This window comes from Beta vulgaris, chromosome 3 (assembly GCF_026745355.1).
Source record: "Beta vulgaris subsp. vulgaris cultivar EL10 chromosome 3, EL10.2, whole genome shotgun sequence".
Lineage (NCBI taxonomy): Eukaryota > Viridiplantae > Streptophyta > Magnoliopsida > Caryophyllales > Amaranthaceae > Beta > Beta vulgaris.
The window spans coordinates 15,053,287-15,074,181 of NC_079204.1; the positions used below are offsets into that span (position 1 = coordinate 15,053,287).

At 34.3% G+C, this 20,895-nt stretch overlaps 1 protein-coding gene across 5 annotated transcripts; it reads right to left on the reverse strand.

Moving 5' to 3' along the window:
- Positions 1–154: 154 nt before the first annotated feature.
- Positions 155–7,323, reverse strand: LOC104888860 (uncharacterized). 5 transcript variants are annotated; one of them, XM_048641159.2, is made up of 7 exons: positions 6,633–7,323; positions 5,466–5,565; positions 3,715–3,774; positions 1,830–1,947; positions 1,402–1,484; positions 826–887; positions 155–638 (listed from the first exon to the last, which is right to left on the reverse strand). In XM_048641159.2, exons 1-7 carry the CDS (start codon positions 6,833–6,835, stop codon positions 527–529), a joined length of 738 nt encoding a protein of 245 aa, XP_048497116.1. In that variant the 5' UTR covers positions 6,836–7,323; the 3' UTR covers positions 155–526. The 5 variants fall into 5 exon arrangements, with proteins under 5 accessions (XP_048497116.1, XP_048497115.1, XP_010672272.2 ...); XM_048641158.2 differs by having other exon boundaries at positions 3,715–3,816; positions 6,633–7,239; XM_010673970.4 differs by having other exon boundaries at positions 155–644; positions 6,633–7,234.
- Between the last annotated feature and the right edge of the window lie 13,572 nt (positions 7,324–20,895).

A 20,895-nucleotide genomic window follows, 5' to 3' on the forward strand; every position in this document is an offset into this window, starting at 1 on the left:
TGTCGATCAATTACCATGTTGGGAGGAAGAGGGGGTGTTAGTTGAAACTTGAAAGTACGTAAGGGAACATTCTAAACCACCATAGAAGCATGCATCAGCAAACACTAAATAACAAAACTCAAGTAATAGTAAATAGTAAGGGAGAAAACGAAGATACTGACAACGAAATCACTTATTAACATTACATAATAGACATTTACCCAAAAAAAATATATAAAATAGGCTAAAATTGACCTACATGATTTATTAGTTTTCTACTTTCTAACTCCTAAGAATATCCAATAAACTATTGGCTACTACACAAACTATGTAAACTGACAATAACAGTAGTAAAGAAAAATAAACTAAAGTTTTTATGAATCACATTTGTAAATTGTAATGAACAGAAAAGAGCATCTACTTGCTTTGCTAGCTTGCTTCCTATTTCTCCGTTGGGAGTTGGAAGTTGATGTAGTATTTTGCTAACTGCTTTTACATGCTATTATAGTGAGTTCATTAACATATACCGGCAAGCAAACAGTCACAGTCACGACTGCTTCTGATGATTCGTCGGAGGGAGGAACGTATTCGCTAGATCTTCATTCAACTTCACTGGCAATTGAGGCATTTGTCTCATTACTTCTGGAGTGTCATTCACGCTGCAACTAAAGTCATTTAAGGCACAAATGAGTTGCACAAATCTGAGATAGAAAACAACGATATCTACTTCCCAATTATTCTACCATTATATAGTAATTCCTGATAGTTTTATACATAGTGTAGAAGAGCTTGCTGATAAATATGGTACATACAGTATATACTATATAGCAAGAGTTGAAGCCTTACTTATTCAGGATTTTAAGAAGATTCTCGCGTGCTTGGCAAAACAGACTAATGTTCTCTTGAATCTAAGACAACGAAAAAACATAAATTTAGTCAGGCTTAACCACCAAAATTCAAAGTATGCTACATCTGATAGCCAGTAATAAAATGATGTCAATAGTGCTACATGTAAAGTTGTAAAGAAAGTTTCATGCCAAAACTTGTGGTAATGAATTTTCATCCCCAATTGGATTATAACAAAAAAAATTGAAATTTGAGGATGAACAAGCATTACCATGAAGACTCTCTTCACATATTATATATAAATTCAATACTATATGACATCTGTCACCATTTAACATTGCGTACCAAACAGCCCGTTACTGTAATCATTAAGCAAAATCACCACTGAGGCACCAATATGATAATAACCCACCCCAAAAGCTGGGAGTTCAAATACAAGACATTGCATTTGTGATTATAAGAAGCTCTACCCAAAGCCACAAATGAGGTTAGAGATGTTGATCAGTTTGCATGCATAACATGAATCTGACAAGGTTATCTACTCAAGACGTGATTCTTATATTTTTGAACGCTTACCTGATAAGACGAAAAGTTTGCAGAAATTTTTTGGAAGAAAAGTTTATTTTGCTGAAGTAGCTCCCCAGTGTGACCACCAATTGCTGCAATAAGGGTCAGCCACTAACAGTAAGCATAGCATTTAACCTTTAATGTGTATCCAAAAGCAGATACTTTTCGAACAATTGAAGGAAAAAAAAATCCCATAGAAAGCTCCCGGTCATCCTCCAAAAAGGTAAAAGAAAGCAAGAATAGTAAAAATCTTCTCAAGGATACTTTCATATCTTCGATACTTGTTATATCTTTCACATAAAGAAGATACTTGTTACCATTTTGTAGGCATTGCATGAATTCTAATTAGAATACGAGACGAGATGACTAGCCAATTCTTTTCAGAAATTTACATGTAGAACATTAGATGTGGGAGCACAGGAATATGAAGAGCTTACCTTCGTAAGAGACACCATCTTCATCATCTAAAGGAACTGCTGGCACGGGATAAGGATGACCAGCAGGCCTTGATGCATGCAATTGAGATGACTTTGGCGAAGAGTCAGTGACCTTTTCCTAGACAGCAAGAAACATTCATCCGAAGTTAAGTATAGAAAGATTGTGACATGCATCCTGCATAAATTCACAGGAATGCAAACATTCAAAGGCAAAAAAAACTGGATGTAGGACTGCCATGTTCACTGTTCAGAAAGGGGATTTGGAGAGTGATATTCCCAACTCGCAAGACTATATGCTCAAAGGCGTTCCATGCAAAAAAAAAAAACAGAAAAAAAAAGAACGAAGGAAAGCAGATTCAAAATAAATCATGAAACAAACTTTTGGCAGCAAATGATCTGTATATAAGCTTGTAATATCAAAATATCAAAAACAGTATTTTATGTCAATAGGCGTCCTGCATAGCTTTAGAATAAATCTCCTTTGCCAAATGACATACTATTGTACGTACATTTAACTCGGAAATAGGACAAGATAAAACACACAATCCAGCCAGGAAATGATATGAAGAACAGTTCCAGTGGAAAAAGAAACACAAGAGAAAGAAAAAGTACTGTAAAGATTAGGCACTAAAGCAGCATCACATATAGTTTAAGTTCAATGAGAAGAAGTAATGGAAATAGAGACCATGTCAAGAAGATTGCAGTTGAAGTAAACACAACTTCTATGCCAATAAGCCATATGAAGGAGGTGATGTTACAACCATGAAACTAGCCGTAAGGACTCCCATTGCCAAGAACGACAGAAGTTGCAATATTAAGAGCTTACAACATAAAAAGTAGTTCAAGATAGTGGTATAGCACCCTCCAACTCAACAAACAAATGTATATGATAATACTAAAGAAAGAAAGGCGAATAGCATTTACAGACATGTTTTCTATCTCTCATTCAAGTAATTTTCAAGCAAAGCATTCCGTCTTCATAATAATCAAACAGAAGTGGGCAGATACAAACAAAAAATAAAAGGAAAGAAACAGTACAACTATTCTCCACCTGTTTGATGAAGCGATACGCAACATATTGTTTCAGTAGACGCAAAATAAATGAATACTATGCCAGTAATATAACTCATTAATACATTGGCAAAATAAATGAAGAGTCCAAGCCAAGAAAAACTCAACTGATCAATGTAACTCATTATGCCAAAATAGTGGAATTAAATTTTGTTACATGCAAGATTATTGTATGTTTTCAAAACATAAGGAAACAATGTATTATTAACAAAGAAAGAGGATCAAAGAATGGATATATGATTCCAAAATCTCTACCGTCAATTAAAGTAATAACTTACGACCTAGGAAACTACAGATTATCTATGGCATAATAAGAATTATTAGCATAAAACTAGTGGCAAATTTACAGCCTCACCCTGCAATTGCAACTGAAACAGCATTGTGCTCAACCAGCATTTTTTAAATATCTTGAAGTGGAAAATATCTATAACATTATAAATCTTTTGTATGAAATAATTGCACCCTATAAGTTTCCTAGATGGTGATGCTTCACTAGAAATACTCAGAATTCAATTTAAGTTCCAATTTTGACTAGGCACCCTAAACAGTTATGTGAGTTGCATACAAATCTGGTGCCATGTCCACAGTACATGATGGAGCACTATGCAAAGCAGTCAAATTAAACATAAAAGAAGTAATACGACCAATGCTTCTAAAAGTTGGGGAAAATGAGTGAGAGATAGACAATACAACATAGAAAGGTAATGCCTGAGCAGTGAGCATGTAGACAAAGTTGCCCGTAGTATCATTAATTATTAATCATAAAAACAGATCTGTGCAAAACAGCAGAAAAAGTCCAAGTGGCCTAACATACCCTTTTATCTTTGCTCTTCCTTGTATGATCCTCCTTTCTTCTCTTGTTGATCTCCTTTCTCTGGATAAAGGTCTTAAAAGACATCAAATCAGCAGGACATGTCTGCAAGATTGACTAAAATTATGCAAGTGCAGCATGAAGTGCATAATATACGTTTCTCAAGCTAACACTGCTGTGGGGATTAATATGTTGGATTAAAGTTTGAGATTGTACTTCAATGCCATAATTTAAGTCAATAAATTGCTCTTCTCAATAGCATTAATGAGAGCAGATCATCTCACATGCGGCTCTTGGCCTATGCGAAAAAAGTTATTTCATAAACTATGGCTACGACGTACAACCAACATAAAGAAGTCCGAACAATATCAGATGGACGGTAAGATATCAAGTCACTAAAAAAAAAATGAGAAACCGACAATTGTTCTAGCCATGTCGCCTCACCAATAAAAAATAATGTAATTGGTTATAATTTCACCACATATGCAAAAAAGGGGGTTGATGCCATTAATTAAGTCTTACTTTTCCTTAAATTCCGTGTCAATAAGCTACATTGCAAGTAAAAAGAAACAGAGGAAGTACTATTTACATTAGGTTAGCATCCACTACAAGGAGTCAAAAAGGGTTCTTTTATAAACCAATGTGAGTTTGGGACATAAGTTTAACACTCCAGTTTTCTCATCAGCGTGTCTATTGTGCAACTGAATGGGTGCTAAGGCTCAAGCATATAGTTGAACCAACTGACCATCGCACAAACATCACAGTTGACAGAAAATATTAAAGTTGTTAAACTAACTAGAGTTTAAAGAGTAAAAAAGATATAAAATAAAGAAAAAAGGAAAAGAAATTCATATAATACTTGAATCTGTTCTATATAATTAAAAAAAAAAGACCCAATGAAAACCAACAAGATGTCCTCCAATTAGAGAAGGCAACAATCTGCTCCACATCAAGGTCTAATGATCTATAATGATCTCTTCTAATCTTGTAGGAAAATAAGGTAGCTGAGCATAAATTAACATATACTCTCTCTGGTTTTTATTAGTTTAGCCACTTCTTAGGGCATAGAGTTTTAGGAGAAATAGTGTGTGGGGCATAAAAGGAAAGATGAATTATTAATTTATATTAAAGTCGATGTGTACGGGTCATGGAAAGACAAATAGAAAAACATTAAAAGATAATCATAAACAATTGGTGGGACCATTTCAAAAACAGAAAAAAAAAAAGTAGGTAAAAAAATAAGGGACAATCCAAAAAGGAAAGTAGGTAAACTAGAGGTAGTATATTCTAATAAAGTTTCGTAATAGATCACCGTAGAAAATAGTTAATTCCTTCTCTTCTATAGTTCTACCTTTCCCAGCTGATTGCAAGAGGAGCTGATAGGATATTTTTTTGGATCCAATCTCTCCTAATACTCCTAATAATTCAGAACCCTGCAAATCTAGGTTTGAATCACAAGTAATCACCCCTAAGATATGCTTTTACGGAAGGAGAAACTTTATGTTAAACATGATTAGACGGTGGAATGGGCAGATAAGGGAGAATGGAGGTAACTGATAAATGATGATGCCTGTGTTTGTACAATACTCCCTGCTTCCAAATTTTCTCTGAAACAGATCTTCATAGAATCATAGTACCTCAAGCTAAACTACTAAAAGTGCTTATTCTCACGTGAAGAGCAGAATGAAGATACCAGCTATTAGAAAGCTTCAGAAATAGTGATACAATTAAAGCATAAAAGTGGAGGAACTTACATCCATCCATTTAGCGCGTAGTGCCACATCACGGACTGTCTTTTTTGGCAACTCCATAGCAATCTTGGCATATTGATTAATTTTTGATACTGATGCATGTCTGTGTGCATCAAGTAGGAGCAAACGTTTATATAGAGAAGAAAATATGAGTCAACGCAAAATTTAAGCACCTAATATTGATCATAAGGACATACACATATAAACATAAGATATGTCTGTAACCCAGTAAGGACAAGTTACTTTATAAAAGAGAGGAATGCAGATTAACATCATATCTTCAAAGAAGACACACCAATTCAAAACATGCTAAAAAAGTTTACTACCAACCATTATTCATGTGTTCGTCATATATAGCTCCAATGAAGTGTGCATTCTCTTCACCTTAAAGATAAGTTTCAGGGCTTCAGCCCAGCCCGAAAATCAGGTGTAAACATAAAGCAGTTAGGGCAAATTAGGTCCAATTATGTGTAACAAGCTTATTTACATATAATCTAGCAAAATTCAGTTGGAGAGAAGTCACAGAATGCACCCGTACTTGTGACTCTGCAACTTTACTATTACTACAATGGAAGTCCACAAACTAGACAACAAAACCCAGCAAGAATGTAGGTTTTGAACATATTGGTGATACTGAAAACCAAATCAGAGAGATGATTTTAGGAGCCTTGCTCATAAAAATAAGTACTAGTTACCCTTACAATTGCGCCTCGAACTATCAACTACTGTTGAACTTGCAACTCTAAACTAAAACCAAGCTCAAATACAACAAAACCTAACTACAGAACTAATTCTTTACTACATTCCAAATATTATGCTCATTATTGGCACTACATTAGAAAATATTTTGTTCATTAGTGGCACATTCTGAACCCAATAGACAACCAAAAAGAAAAGAAATCTCAACCCAAATCCGAATCTATAGCAAATTATAAATAAAACTCATCAAAGAAAACCCCACCAAAAAATTTCAAGACTAAGAGAATCCAAGTGGCACCAAAATTCCCAACTCAATTCAGAATCTTTATCAAAAACACACTAATAATTACAAGATATAACCTTTCAAAGATTCTCAAACACAAAAATACTTCAACACCCAAAATAAATTATAATCTAATCAAACTAAAATCCAAAATTAACAACAAAAAAACAAAAAGAAAGAACACTCACTTATTGAGCCCAGTTTCCAAGATTGTTTGCTCCTCAGCAGTCCAATCTGTAGCAATACCAGGATTATGCTTCATCGCTGAAGCAGTACCCGAATTGTCATGACCCGGACCCGAATTGCCATTGCTGGTGGAAGCAGCAGGACCACCATTGAAAGAGGATTGTTCTTGGTGGTGATTTCCAGATGGATTTGCACTTGCTGCCATTCGAAATTAACGATTTTTAACAATTACCCACTTCACAAATCCTCAAAATTTCACCTTTTTGTACACTTAAACAAGATTTCCCGCCATAAAATCCAACACCCAGATGAGAAAAAACATCAAATTTTGATGGGATTTCAAAACAGGATGAATTCTCAGAAAAAAAGAATATGGGACTTTGTAATTTCAGAGAAGAATTTGATGGGGTTTTGGAGCAAAGATAATCTGAATTCAAAAGGCTTGTTTTTTTTTTTTGTTTTTTGGGGGAGAGGAGAGAGAAAGGGGGAAGGATTGTACGGGAGAAGAAAGGAGAAATTGGGGTTAAAGAGAGTAAAAAGAGGGTAAGAGAGAGGTACTTGAAAACAACAAGAGTTTTTATTTGATTTAAGATTTGTTAATTTTATGATTAAAAGAGTACTAATAATAACACATGTTGCGGTGATTTGGAAGGAATCAAACTCAGATTATAAAAGATTCTTTTGTTTTATTAAAGGATTTTATAAAGGATTATTATTTTAGTGAACCTGGAAATTATGCTATTGCTGGGGGAAGGAAGCTACATGAATTTCAGCAAATTTGGTGGGTTGTCATGGGTTTTAAATAAAAATTGGATACAACCCTATATTATATATAGTATATGGGTATCTATTGTAAAGGCAAGTTTTTCAATTTGGTATCCATGTATGAAGATTTGAATAACCTCATGAACTTGTACTAATATTTGTATTGTTATTTTGTTTCTAGATATTAAAACAAGTATTATTCTTTTTCGACTTTCATATAAAAACAAATTAGCTTTTTTTTCAGGCTAAATGACAATAAAATCAATTCACTAGTGATTTTTTTAAAAAAAAAAAAAAACAAAAAAGTCCACTGCAATCTTATAGATTTGAATTAAATCTATAATTCAATTTCACACCCGAAAACACTAATTCAAACTTTTACCTTGTTCAATCTCTTTGAAATATAAAAAATAAATTATTAACTGATACATCATCTTTTCTCATAATTTATTATGATTCATATGTAGTTCCATAATTTTACAGTTCTTCATATTTTAATAAGCCTGAAATTATAAATATATAATATTTGCCCAATATGTTTATTAATAATTAAGAGTTCAAATTCGGCAAGATTTTGGTAAGGAGTGTAAAACGAATACTTTCGACTCCTAATTTTTTATAGTTCCATCTTTTCATTTCATAACAAATTCCAACTTTTCATGTTTTATACCTAATCTGTAGTTTTGAAATTGATTTACATGGAAAGAAATATATCTCAAACCAATTCACACCCGATTTACTACCTTATATTGACAGTTTATATTGTTCCAAAATAAAGCCATTTGATAGAATATGAGGTTCATATTCAACTATGCAATAAGTTGATATTTGAGCTAATAAGTTGTCGAAAAACCTAGTCGTTCTCTCTCTTTTTTCTCTCTTGTCTCTCTAAAATCTCTAGTTTTCTTTTTTGATCTATGGGCTACCACTACTCTTTTGGGTGGCGGCAAAGCCCTGTTTTTCCTTTTGGTATTTGTTGCTAAGTTTATTTTTTACAGTAAACCTTCAATTTGTCGCTAGTGAAGAGTCATTTTACCTATATACCGGGTCACATTAACCCATATGTTGTGTTTAATTTCAATCCTTCTGAGTGTTTGGGAACCTTATTTTTGGTGTTTTATTTTCTTTAACAGATTGATTTGTTGATGTGAAATCAATTCTTCGTCTATGATTAGCTGAATCAAAGCATATTTTACGTCAAAATTAAAATACAACAGATAAATAGTCACCCTCCTAGAAAATTATATCAAACAGTGTGTGAAAGAGGGTTTGCAGAATCGTTATACCAATAATCGTGATTTTGGCATACTATAATTTTATTTGATCAATTTGATATGTATTTCTTAGTTTTAATTTATTTTGTGGATGATATACTTATCTTTACAGAAATAAATTGATTTTATTTTTTGAAAAACAAAGTCAACATCTAATTAAACTAGTTAGTTGACGATCATGGTCAGCTGTAGTGTAATAATAACAACCTTTAGTGATCAACTGATTGATATATCGTTCAATAGTTGTAGTGTAATTCACATAATAACCCACATTATGCCGAAAATGTCATTTTATTGATATAAATCCCTTTTTATCATATGGTCAAAATAATTTTAATAATGACCAAAGTACTTATTAGAAAAATTTGTTTGCTTTTAAAAGAGTTTATTAGACATAATCAATATATCAATATATCAATATATGTATATATAAAGGAGGGATTTTTCGGGAGCATAAACAACTCCTCAAGAATTCGAGACCATGAAGCGCGCCATGTAGGATTGACATGTCATCAAATTTTATTGTAATATTTTACAAAAATAGAATTCTATATAGATTTAAATACACATAAGGAGTTCTATATAAACTAAAATTAGAGTTTGATTTTGCATGAACAACCTAAATTATTATATTATGTAAATTGTGTATAACTTTTGCTATGTAATTCAAATATTATAATTTTTGTTCCATTGGATAGAGCTCGATATATGCTCTGAAATAAGATCGGTTTACAATATAGTTCTACAACTTATAAGATAGAGAGCGCCACGTAAGATTGTCATGTCATTAATTTTTTATTTTAAATATTTTAAAAAATAGAGTCCTACATATATTTAAATACATAAAAGAAGTTTTGGATAACGATAGCTTTTTTACAAAAATAGAATTCTACATAGATTTAAATACATATAAGGAGTTCTAGATAAACTAAATTAGTTTAATTTTGCATGAACAACCTAAATTATTATATTATGTAAATTGTGTGTAAGTTTTGCTACATAATTCGGAATATTATAACTTTTTCTCCATTGGATAGTGCTCGAAATATGCTCAAAAATAAGATCCATTTACAATATAGTTCTCCAACTTATGAAACAGAGAGCGCCACGAAGGATTGTCATGTCATTAATTATTATTTTAAATATTTTTAAAAATAGAGTTCTACATAGATGTAAATACACATATGAAGTTTTAGATAAGCTAAAATTAGAGTTTGATTTTTCATGAACAACCTAAATTATTATATTATGTAAATTGTGTATAACTTTTGCTACGTAATTTGAAATATTATAATTTTTGTTCCATTGGATAATGCTAGAAATATGCTCTAAAATAAGATTCATTTACAATATAGCTCTACAACTTATGAAATAGAGAGCGCCGCGTAGAATTTTCATGTCATTAATTTTTATTTTAAATATTTTAAAAAGTAGAGTCCTTCATATATTTGATACATAAAAGAAGTAAGTTTTGGATGACGAGAACTCTTTTACAAAAATAGAATTCTACATAGATTTAAATACATATAAGGAGTTCTAAATAGACTAAAATTAGTTTGATTTTGCATGAACAACGTAAATTATTATATTATGAAAATCGTGTATAACTTTTGCTACGTAATTCGGAATATTATAATTTTTGCTCCATTGGATAGTGCTCGAAATATGCTCTAAAATAAGATTCATTTACAATATAGTTCTACAACTTATGAAATAGAGAGCACCACGTAGGATTATCATGTCATTAATTTTTATTTTAAATATTTATAAAAATAGAGTTCTACGTAGATGTAAATACTCATCATAAGAAGTTTTAGATAAGCTAAAATTAGAGTTTGATTTTCCATGAACAACCTAAATTATTATATTATGTAAATTGTGTGAAACTTTTGCTACGTAATTTGAATATTATAATTTTTGTTCCATTGGATAGTGCTCAAAATATGCTCCAAAATAAGATCCATTTACAATATAGTTCTACAACTTATGAAATAGAGAGCGCCATGTAGGATTTTTATGTCATTAATTTTTATTTTAAATATTTAAAAAAATAGAGTCCTACTTATATTTAAATACATAAAAGGAGCTTTGAATAACGATAACTCTTTTACAAAAAAAAAAAAGAGTTCTAAATAGATTTAAATACAAAAAAGGAGTTCTAGATAAGCTAAAATTAGTTTGATTTTACATGAATAACCTAAATTATATATTATATTAGGTAAATTGTCTATAATTTTTGCTACGTAATTCTGATATTATATTTTTTGTTCCATTGGATAGTGCTCGAAATATGTTCCGAAATAAGATCCATTTACAATATAGTTCAACGTACAACATATGAGATAGAGAGCGACACGTAGGATTATCATGTCATTAATCATTATTTAAAATATTTTTAAAAATAGGGTTCTACATAGATTTAAATACACAAAAGAAGTTTTAGATAAGCTAAAATTAGAGTTTATTTTGCATGAACTTAAATTTTTATATTATGTAAATTGTGTATAACTTTTGTTACGTAATTTGAAATAATATAATTTTTGTTCCATTAGATAGTGGTCGAAATATGCTTTGAAATAAGATCCATTCACAACATAGTTCTACAACTTATAAAATAGAGAGCGCCATGTACAATTATTAAAATTTTCAATATTTAAAAAAATAGAGTCCTGCATATATTTAAACTAAATAAATAAAAGGAGTTTTGGATAATGAGAATTCTTTTACAAAAATAGAGTTTTACATAGATTTAAATACATATAAGTAGTTCTAGATAAGCTAAAATAAGAGTTTGATTTTGCATGAACAACCTAAATTATCATATTATGTAAATTGTGTATAACTTTTGCTACGTAATTTGGAATATTATAATTTTTGTTCCATTGGATGGTGCTTGAAATATGTTCTGAAATAAGATCCATCTACAATGTAGTTCTACAACTTATTAAATAGAGAGCGCCACGTAGGATTGTCATGTCATTAATTCTTATTTTAAATATTTTTAAAAATAGAGTTCTACATAGATTTAAATACACACAAGAAGTTCTAGATAAGCTAATATTAGAGTTTGATTTTGCATGACCAACCTTAATTATTATATTATATAAATTATGTATAACTTTTGCCACGTAATTTGAAATATTATAATTTTTGTTCCATTGGATAGTGCTTGAAATATGCTCTGAAATAAGATCCATCTACAATGTGGTTCTACAACTTATTAAGTAGAGAGCGCCACGTAGGATTGTCATGTCATTAATTCTTATTTTAAATAATTTTAAAAATAGAGTTCTATATAGATTTAAATACACACAAGAAGTTCTAGATAAGCTAAAATTAGAGTTTGATTTTACATGAACAACCTTAATTATTATATTATATAAATTATGTATAACTTTTGCTACGTAATTTGGAATATTATAATTTTTGTTCCATTGGATAGTGCTTGAAATATGCTCCAAAATAAGATCGATTTATAATATAGTTCTACAACTTATAAAATAGAGAGCGACACATATGATTGTCATGTCATTAAGTTTTATTTTAAATATTTTAAAAAATACATTCCTACATATATTTAAATACATAAAAGGAGTTTTGGATAACGAGAAATTAGAATTTCGTTTTGAATAAACAACCTAAATTATTATATTATATAAATTGAATATAATTTTTGGTACCTAATTCAAAATATTATATTTTTTTCACCACTTGATAGTGCTTGAAATATACTTCAAAATAAGACCCATTTACAACATAGTTTTACAACTCATAAACGTATATTTAACTAGATGAATGGTAAGACATTATTTAGTCTTTCTTTTAGATAAATATAATAATAGTTATAAATATATAGTGTATTGTATGTGACTATAGCATTTTATCATAGGTTCAACTTACATGATTAAACATATTATCTTTCATACCTCAGTCTTACGAGTCCAGATTCTCTAGAGATTTAATAAAATTCTACAAGGTAGAGTTGTATATGAACCATGCATTTTAAAATTAAGAGCATGTATAGGTGAAGGGGGGGGGGGATAAGGGGGTGGATTTTGATGAGAATAAATAGAGTGGGTTTTGGAAAGATAATATATGAGCTATTGATTTTTTATTCAATGGTTGATATTGCTCAAACTCTACATTGTAGATTTTTTTAGAACTCTAGAGGATCCAAACACTAGTGTTGCTCAACTGAATCAAAACAATTTAGTATTTCAACAAAAAATATTATGGAAATTTGTACATGATTGATGAATATATTTTTTCTCTTAAATAATATTTTCGATTATAATAGAGATCAATTTTATATTTAAATTCATGATATCATCATTATGATCTTCTTTTTTGCTTTCCTATCTTCTATTCTATATGCGTTTGTGTTTATGTGCTAATAATTAAAGGTTGAAGTTGTGGTTGACACTCATATTTTTTCTCTATTCTTCTGTCATGCATCTATCAAACAATTTCCCCTCTACATTCTTAAAGTATCATTCGGGTATTTTTCATGTTAAAAATGTGTTAGCTATTGTTAGTCATACTAATTATTGGGATACTTTTTGATAATAAACTTAGCTACAATAACAACCGAACATTAAAAATATATACTTTACATATCACGCATAATAGCAAATCTAGAAATTAAAGTATAACGACAAATACTTTTTATATTTTTTTCTACTGCAACAATGAGTTTGGGCATGGTTTATAAGAAAATGAAAAAATGGTAATTTAGCATAGAGGGTTAAACTAGAGTAGGGGATAAGGAAATCCTTAATAAAGTAAACGCAATTTTATGAGACAATTTGAGTAATTAATGACAGTTTTATTAACATAAAGTAAAGGCGATGTTGTCAACTATAGTTGCTTTTTTTACCAAAAGTGAAATGATTCGAATAGATGAAACTACTCAAAGTGGTAAGTGTTGCAAGGTAAAAAGAATGAAGAAATTATATAACAATTGTATTGAAAAATCTCATTTCACATCAACAAAAAATCAACAATGTTAACAAAAATTTTGCAAAAATAAAAATAAACAATAACCCGTGCTATATCACGGGGTTCAAAACTAGTATGAAATATTAGAAGAATTAGGATATATTTGATACATTATATGCGAACTTAAAGGATACTAAATTTTTTAAAACAGTAAGAGTACCTCATAACTTTCGTAAAACTTCAAGGTAACCGGTGAGAAATCTCCATAACCCATCCTATGAGTGACGTCCTGTAACATGAGGCATATTTAACGACGACATTATACTCAACACCGTCGATTGCCGCTGCAGCCCGTGATAAACGTTATGCACCTGCCATGTGGCGTCGACGAAATCGTTGACGTACCCATCTAGCAGCAACTTGGTAGTCTGGCAGGAGACTACAAGAGTCTTATGACTTTCTTTAAACTTAGGAATGCTTATTTTTACTCGATTTTTAGCAAAAATTTAAATTAGCTAGCTTGGACCATAGGCTTTGAGCAAGGCCATACGCATTTAATTTTTTTTTTTTTAAAAAAAGCTTACATGAATATAAGTCATTTTAAATCTTGCAATCATATTCTAATTACTAATATTTTATAAAAGTGTGATTAGGTGTTGAGGTAAATATAGGCCAGAAAACATATTTAGGTATCTACACAAAGTCGTGATGAGATTAGATTTGTGGTAGAAGTAGTGGCGAATTTAGGATTTTTATATAGGGTGGGCCGAACTTGTGACTTGATGCATAGTATACTCGCGCTCCAACCACCTGCTCCACCATACCTATTTGCATTACTATCTCAGATAGTTTACTTCACTCGGGGGAAAAAAAGGAAGCGCTGCGCAGGAAGGGCTGCGCTTTTCCTAAAAGCGCAACCCTACATAACAGAAGGGCTGCGTTTTTGAAAAAAAGCGCAGCAAAAACGCAGCCTTTCACTTAGTAGGGTTGCGCTTGTAGAAAAAGCGCAGCCCTTCTTACATTCAGAAGGGCTGCGCTTTTTCTACAAGCGCAACCCTACTAGCGCAACCCTACTAAGTGAAGGGCTGCGCTTGTAAAAAAAAGCGCAGCCCTTCACTAGTAGGGCTGCGCTAGTAAAAAAAGCGCAGCCCTTTATGGGCTTTTATATATTAAAAAGAAACTTCACTCATTTAATTCGTGCGCTCAATACACCAAAGTCCAAACCCATTCTCTTCCTTCTCCAATTATTCAAAACCCTAAGTTCTCTCTCCTCCCTCTCCCTCAGCCGTCCTCATTCTCCCTCTCCCTCAGCCGTCCTCATTCTCCCTCTCTCTCATTCTCTCCTCTCTTTTTTTCGAGAAAGCCTTCGAACTCTCTCATTCATTTTTGAGTTGTATGTGCAAATTCGTCTGTGCAAATTAATTACCGGCATTCAAAATCTCATTCGTTTTCGAGTTGTGTGTGCAAATTCCATCTGTACAAATTCGTTCGTTCGATATACCGGCTCGCGAGTTCGTCGTTCGTCGTTCGTTCAACCACCGTCGTTCATCTCCCTCAACCACCGTCGCGAGTTCTTGTGTACAAATTCGTTCGTTTCCTCCTCTATTTGTCGTTAAGTGAAGGGCTAATAGATTATAGATCTATGTTTTTTTTTTTCCTTTAATATTGTGAACTTAATTAAGCAATACATATATGTTGTATTCATTTCTGATGTATCCATTTATGATGTTTTTTTTATACATATATGTTGTATTCATCTCTGTCGTTTGCCCCTTTCGAGTTATAGATCTATGTTTGTTTTTTGTAATTCTGATGTAGTTTTTTTTTTATATTAATTTCTGTTTTTTGGTTTGTATTCATTTCTTTGTTGTATTTTTCTGTTTTATTTCGATGTTTATAATTCTGATGATTTTTTTTTGGATTATGCAAATCTATGCTTGCTACCATTTCGATGTTTTTTTTGTGTGGATTATGCAAACCAGTATTTGCTTATATGACATAGATTGAACTACCATTTAATATAAAACAATTTGTGTTGTTTAAACAATATCAACATGAGTAGTTATATTTAAGAGTAAAAAAATGCAAAAAAAAAATTATTTTTTATTTTTTTGGGTCAAAAGGGCTGCGTTTTTAGTTAAAAAGCGCAGCCCTTCACTTGTAGAAGGGTTGCGCTTTTACCTAAAAAGCGCAGCCCTTCTAAGCTTGAAGGGCTGCGCTTTTTAGGTAAAAGGGCAGCCCTACTTAAAAAGTGAAATGTTGCTATTGAAAGGGCTGCTGTCAAAAAGCGCAGCCCTAAGGGCCTTTTTTAGCGCAACCCTTCTTTAATTTTCCACTAGTGCTTATAGATATTTTGGATCATGGGGTAGGCCGAGGCCTGGGTAGGCCACCCCCTAGATCTGCCCCTGGGTAGAAGAAAGTGGATGTGGCGGCAAACACCAGAGTAGGAGAAGGGTCGCTAGAAAAGGTGAAGTGGAAATTGATGAGATGAAAGAGCATCTAGAAGAAGAGGGGTGGAGGTCTTGTGAGCTCTCAAACTTCTTGTAGGTTAACTAAGTCAATAATAAAGTATTGTTTGGTTGCCGTATAAAGGTTGTATTTTATAGAAAATATATTCATGTACATTTGTTTGGTTGACAATTGTTTCGGTACGGAATAATTATTGGGGATTGAATCGATATCCTTTATATGTGTAAGTCGGTTTGGCGTCCTGCAAAACAGAGCAAGTAAGCTAACCTCGAGGTTGATCCGAGGACGCCCCTCCGATGCCTAAGTCTGGTAAAGTATAATAATATATGTGAACGTACCCTATGACTCCGATTAAGGGGGTATTTATAGAAGCCGACATTATCCTTGCTAAGATAGGAATCTGCTCCTATTGGTTGGATACAATTATATCCTCTTTCAATACTTATCGTTAGGCATGTAGGCACATTAGATAATAACTGGATTAGGTCCAGGCCCATATGAGAATAGCATAGGTTAGGAGGACCACCAAGGTGACATGATAAAACCTGTATGACGTAGTCAATGGTCCTTTAGCAAATACATTGACCAGGACGGTCTTTCTCGGTTGATTTGAACCGGTATGGAACTTAATCAGCCCCCATACAACTATCTCCAAGCCGGTATGCCTGTCATAGGTATGTCCTGCTTTAACAAGTGTTAAACTGTTATGGATGTAACCGTTTGAGAATTACGCAGGAATATCAATCGTCGCCTTGGTTTGCGGGAATGGTGTCAAAATTTTATGAGCAACTGCTCCACAGCTGGTTCCGTACCTCATACCATGTGGCATAATCAAAGACGGGAAGACAAAGAGTCGCTTAATCCAAACCGTAAATTTTTCTATAAATAGGTTTTCGGTGGCCTCCGCTGCTCACTTTTACCTTGCGCTCCATCCGACCTTCCCTCGAAGTTTTCCATTGACAAATCTCTCTTGGCTTTATTCTCAGCCTGACGCCTTTTTCTCTCTGATGCTGGTGTCTCTGCCGGTGGCTTATGATTGGAATTCTTTAGAGCGGTCAGGTAACATGCCCTGGCTGACTCTTGATTCCCCTTTATTTTCTTCGATTTCCTCATGTTTGACGTATAAATCATCGTCAAACGGTACGTGGACACCACCGCCTGGGCATCATGTATTAGCGGTTGCCCAATGAAGGCGTTATATGCAGCCGAGACATTGACTACTAGAAACATTACCATCAGGTCCCTGGACTGGAGTCCCTCTCCGATCTTGAGTGGTAGCTTAAGGGTTCCTTCCGAGACAACTGATGCCCCAATAAATATGATCACAGGATACGAGACCGGTTTGAGGCAAAACATCTCTAGACCCATTTTTTCAAATGTGTTCATGAAGAGGATGTTAGCGGAGCTGCCGCCATCCACCAGTTTGCGATGAACCATTGCTATTGAAATTTGCAGAGATACTACCAAGGGATCATCATGAGGATAAATGATTCCCTTAGCGTCCTCTAACGTAAATGCCACCGACGTCATGCTTGGAGGTGCCGGCCATTGTCCGGTATTGTTGTAGTTTACTTGGTGCCTAACCTTTTTCAGACTACCCTTGGCACCCATGTATGCTCCCCCATGTGCCGGTCCTCCTAAGATAACGTGAATCTCGGTGATCCGCTGACTTTCTGTGGCCGTCTTCTTCCTCTCTGGATGGGGACTTTCGATCTGTTCTTGCTTGGTACTGCTTGAAGCAGCCCCTTCGTACCAAGTCTTCGATGCCGTCCTTCAAATCTTTACAGTCGTCTGTAATGTGGTCGTAATCTCTGTAGAACATCTTCTTGGGCTTTGCCACTTGTCGTCCTTCTTGTGGAGCTCGTAGATTTCTGCCCTAGACATTGTCAAAGGTGTGTAATTGCGATAACGATCAAATCGCCCTTCCTGACCCTTCTTTACCGAATTAATTTCCTCTTTTCTTCCAGAGCTGTCCGGTTTCTTATCCTTCCAGTACTTATCTTTATCTTTCTCCTTTCCATATCCTTCCGGCCATTTGGAAGATGCTTCCTCTCTGGATGGGGACTTTCGATCTGTTCTTGCTTGGTACTGCTTGAAGCAGCCCCTTCGTACCAAGTCTTCGATGCCGTCCTTCAAATCTTTACAGTCGTCTGTAATGTGGTCGTAATCTCTGTAGAACATCTTCTTGGGCTTTGCCACTTGTCGTCCTTCTTGTGGAGCTCGTAGATTTCTGCCCTAGACATTGTCAAAGGTGTGTAATTGCGATAACGATCAAATCGCCCTTCCTGACCCTTCTTTACCGAATTAATTTCCTCTTTTCTTCCAGAGCTGTCCGGTTTCTTATCCTTCCAGTACTTATCTTTATCTTTCTCCTTTCCATATCCTTCCGGCCATTTGGAAGATGCTTCCTTGTCAAACTCTTCTCCGCGGATAAAGTCATTCACCTTACCCAGGACTTCCGTCAGGCTAGCTAGCTTTTTACGGTCCAGGTAGATTCTGAAGCCAGTCCCTTCTCTTAACCCCGTTATCACAGCTAAGAACGCTACCTCCTGCTGCAGGCTAGCAATAGTGATGACTTCTGAATTGAAGCGTCCTATGTAATCCTCAAGCTTTCTGACTCTCCTTGCTTGATGGACATCAGCTCGCCGTTAGTTTTCTCCCTGCGTTTGTTGCTGACAAAGTGTGTAACAAACATGGAAGTGAGCTGACGAAAATCAAAAATAGTTGCTGGTGGTATGCTTTTGAACCATGTATGGCCTAGTCCAGACAACGTTGAAGGAAAAACCTTACACCATACCGAGTCAGTATTAGTGTACAACAACATATGTCCTTCGTACGCCGAGATGTGATCCTTAGGATCCATCTTACCATCATACTTACATGTCGGCATCTTGATTTTTTCCATAGGGCTCTTGGAGTATAGCCATTGAGAAAGGAGAATTACGTAGAAATACCGGTGCTCTTCGCCGATACTCGTTCTCTCTTTGGGGCTGAGTAGGATCCATCTTACCGTCATACTTACATGTCGGCATCTTGATTTTTTCCATAGGGCTCTTGGGGTATAGCCGTTGAGAAAGGAGAATTACGTAGAAATACAGGTGCTCTTCGCCGGTACTCGCTATCTCTTTTGGACTAAGTTGATTGTTGGATCTCAGTGAATTGATCTTCTTCTTCATCCGCTCTGCCCAATGGCTTTGTGGGATCTTGGAATTCTCCACCTGATCCTGGTCATTCTAGCCTTGATCACCTTAGCGTCCGTAGCGAGAGAACGCATCTTTCTCACAAGGCTATGAGGCCTACTTAGGGGACGCTTGCCGGTATGACCAGTCGGTGTCGTCTGGCTTGCCATCGCTTGGAAAAATTCTGCAGCATTCCTGAGTTGTTCAGGGGTGAACATGTATTGGAGCGCTTCGAAAATGCCTAGTTGTGGTGCCTCATTAACACTTTTCCCCTTATCAGCAGGTGGTCTGGAAGATTCTACCACCGGTTGCGGAGTTGAGAAACCTGGTGGTGCTTTCCCTAGCGGGACATCGTTCTCGTCAGTTTCCGGCATCCCAAAGTTTGCTTAGGATCCATGAGAGTGGTATGCTGGAAAAGTTATGGCTTAAGACTTAAAGGTATAGTTCACCCCTCCTTCTAGCGCCAATTGCTCCGGTATGAAATAATTGTTGGGGATTGAACCAGTATCCTTCATATGTGTAAGTCGGTTTGACCCGAGGAACGCCCCTCCGATGTCTAAGTTAGTAATGGGTAATAACCGGTATATCTCAAGTAGAGTATAGTAATATATGTGAACGTACCTTATGACTAAGATCAAGGGGGTATTTATAGGAGTCGGCAATATCCTTGCTAAGATAGGAATCTGCTCCTATTGGCTGGATATAATTCTATCATCTTTCAATACTTATCGTTAGGCCCGTATGCACATTAGATAATAACTGGATCAGGTCCAGACCCATATGAGAAAAGCACAGGTTAGGAGTACCACCAAGGTGACTTGATAAAACTGGTATGACGTAGTCAACGGTCCTTTAGCAAATACATTGACCGAGACGGTCTTTCTCGGTTGATTAGAACTGATATGGAGCTTGGTCATCCCCCATACAACAATAACATAGGAAATACAAATTTTCATGGGAATCAATTTTCTATAAAATAGAGGAAATAATTTATCTAACCCCCCTAGGTAAGTGGAAATTCACCTAGGAATTAGAAGCTTCAATATCCAACCAAAAAAAATTTGCATTTCCTAGGAATATATTTTGACAGGCATTAGGATATCTTAGAAGTTATACTTCCTACTTAAAACCAGACAAGCACTTCTCATAGCCTTCTACACATATCTAAGATGACATTATAACATTTTCACACGACATATTAGAGCAACTCCAATGGTTGGGGTGAAGGACTTGCTAGCAATTAAAAAAATATGGGGCAACTAGCTTAACCATTGGAGTAGGTTGCTGAAATTTTTTTTGCTTAGCAACTTGGCTGAAGTTAGCTAATTTGCCCAAGCAAAAGATGTGGGGCCATGTTGATATTGTGGAGAGAGAAAAAAAAACCTGCGTGAACATCACTGTATTGTAGAAGGCAGGAAATGGTGGGTTGTTGGATTTCCACGCACCTTTGGTGCAAATCTATACTAATATATTAAAAGGCGTGCATAAACCAGGAACGGTGCTACGTGGCGCTCTCCCTAAGGAGTTTTAGTTCATGTAATCCATGTACAATAAAAAAATTAGAAATTGCATAGTATAGGTTTTGATCTCGTGACCTCAAGTTCATGTACTAAAGTTTTAACCACTAGACCAAGTTGTAT

What these genes read in the sequence shown, in the direction of transcription:
- LOC104888860 (XM_010673968.4), bottom strand. Translation starts at nt 6,835, where the DNA reads ATGGCAGCAAGTGCAAATCCATCTGGAAATCACCACCAAGAACAATCC. An exon ending in AGATGGTGTCTCTTACGAAG is followed by an intron (nt 1,485 to 1,829) that starts GTAAGCTCTTCA and finishes CCCTTATTGCAG; the next exon opens with CAATTGGTGGTCACACTGGG. An exon ending in CAAACTTTTCGTCTTATCAG is followed by an intron (nt 888 to 1,401) that starts GTAAGCGTTCAA and finishes TCGTTGTCTTAG; the next exon opens with ATTCAAGAGAACATTAGTCT.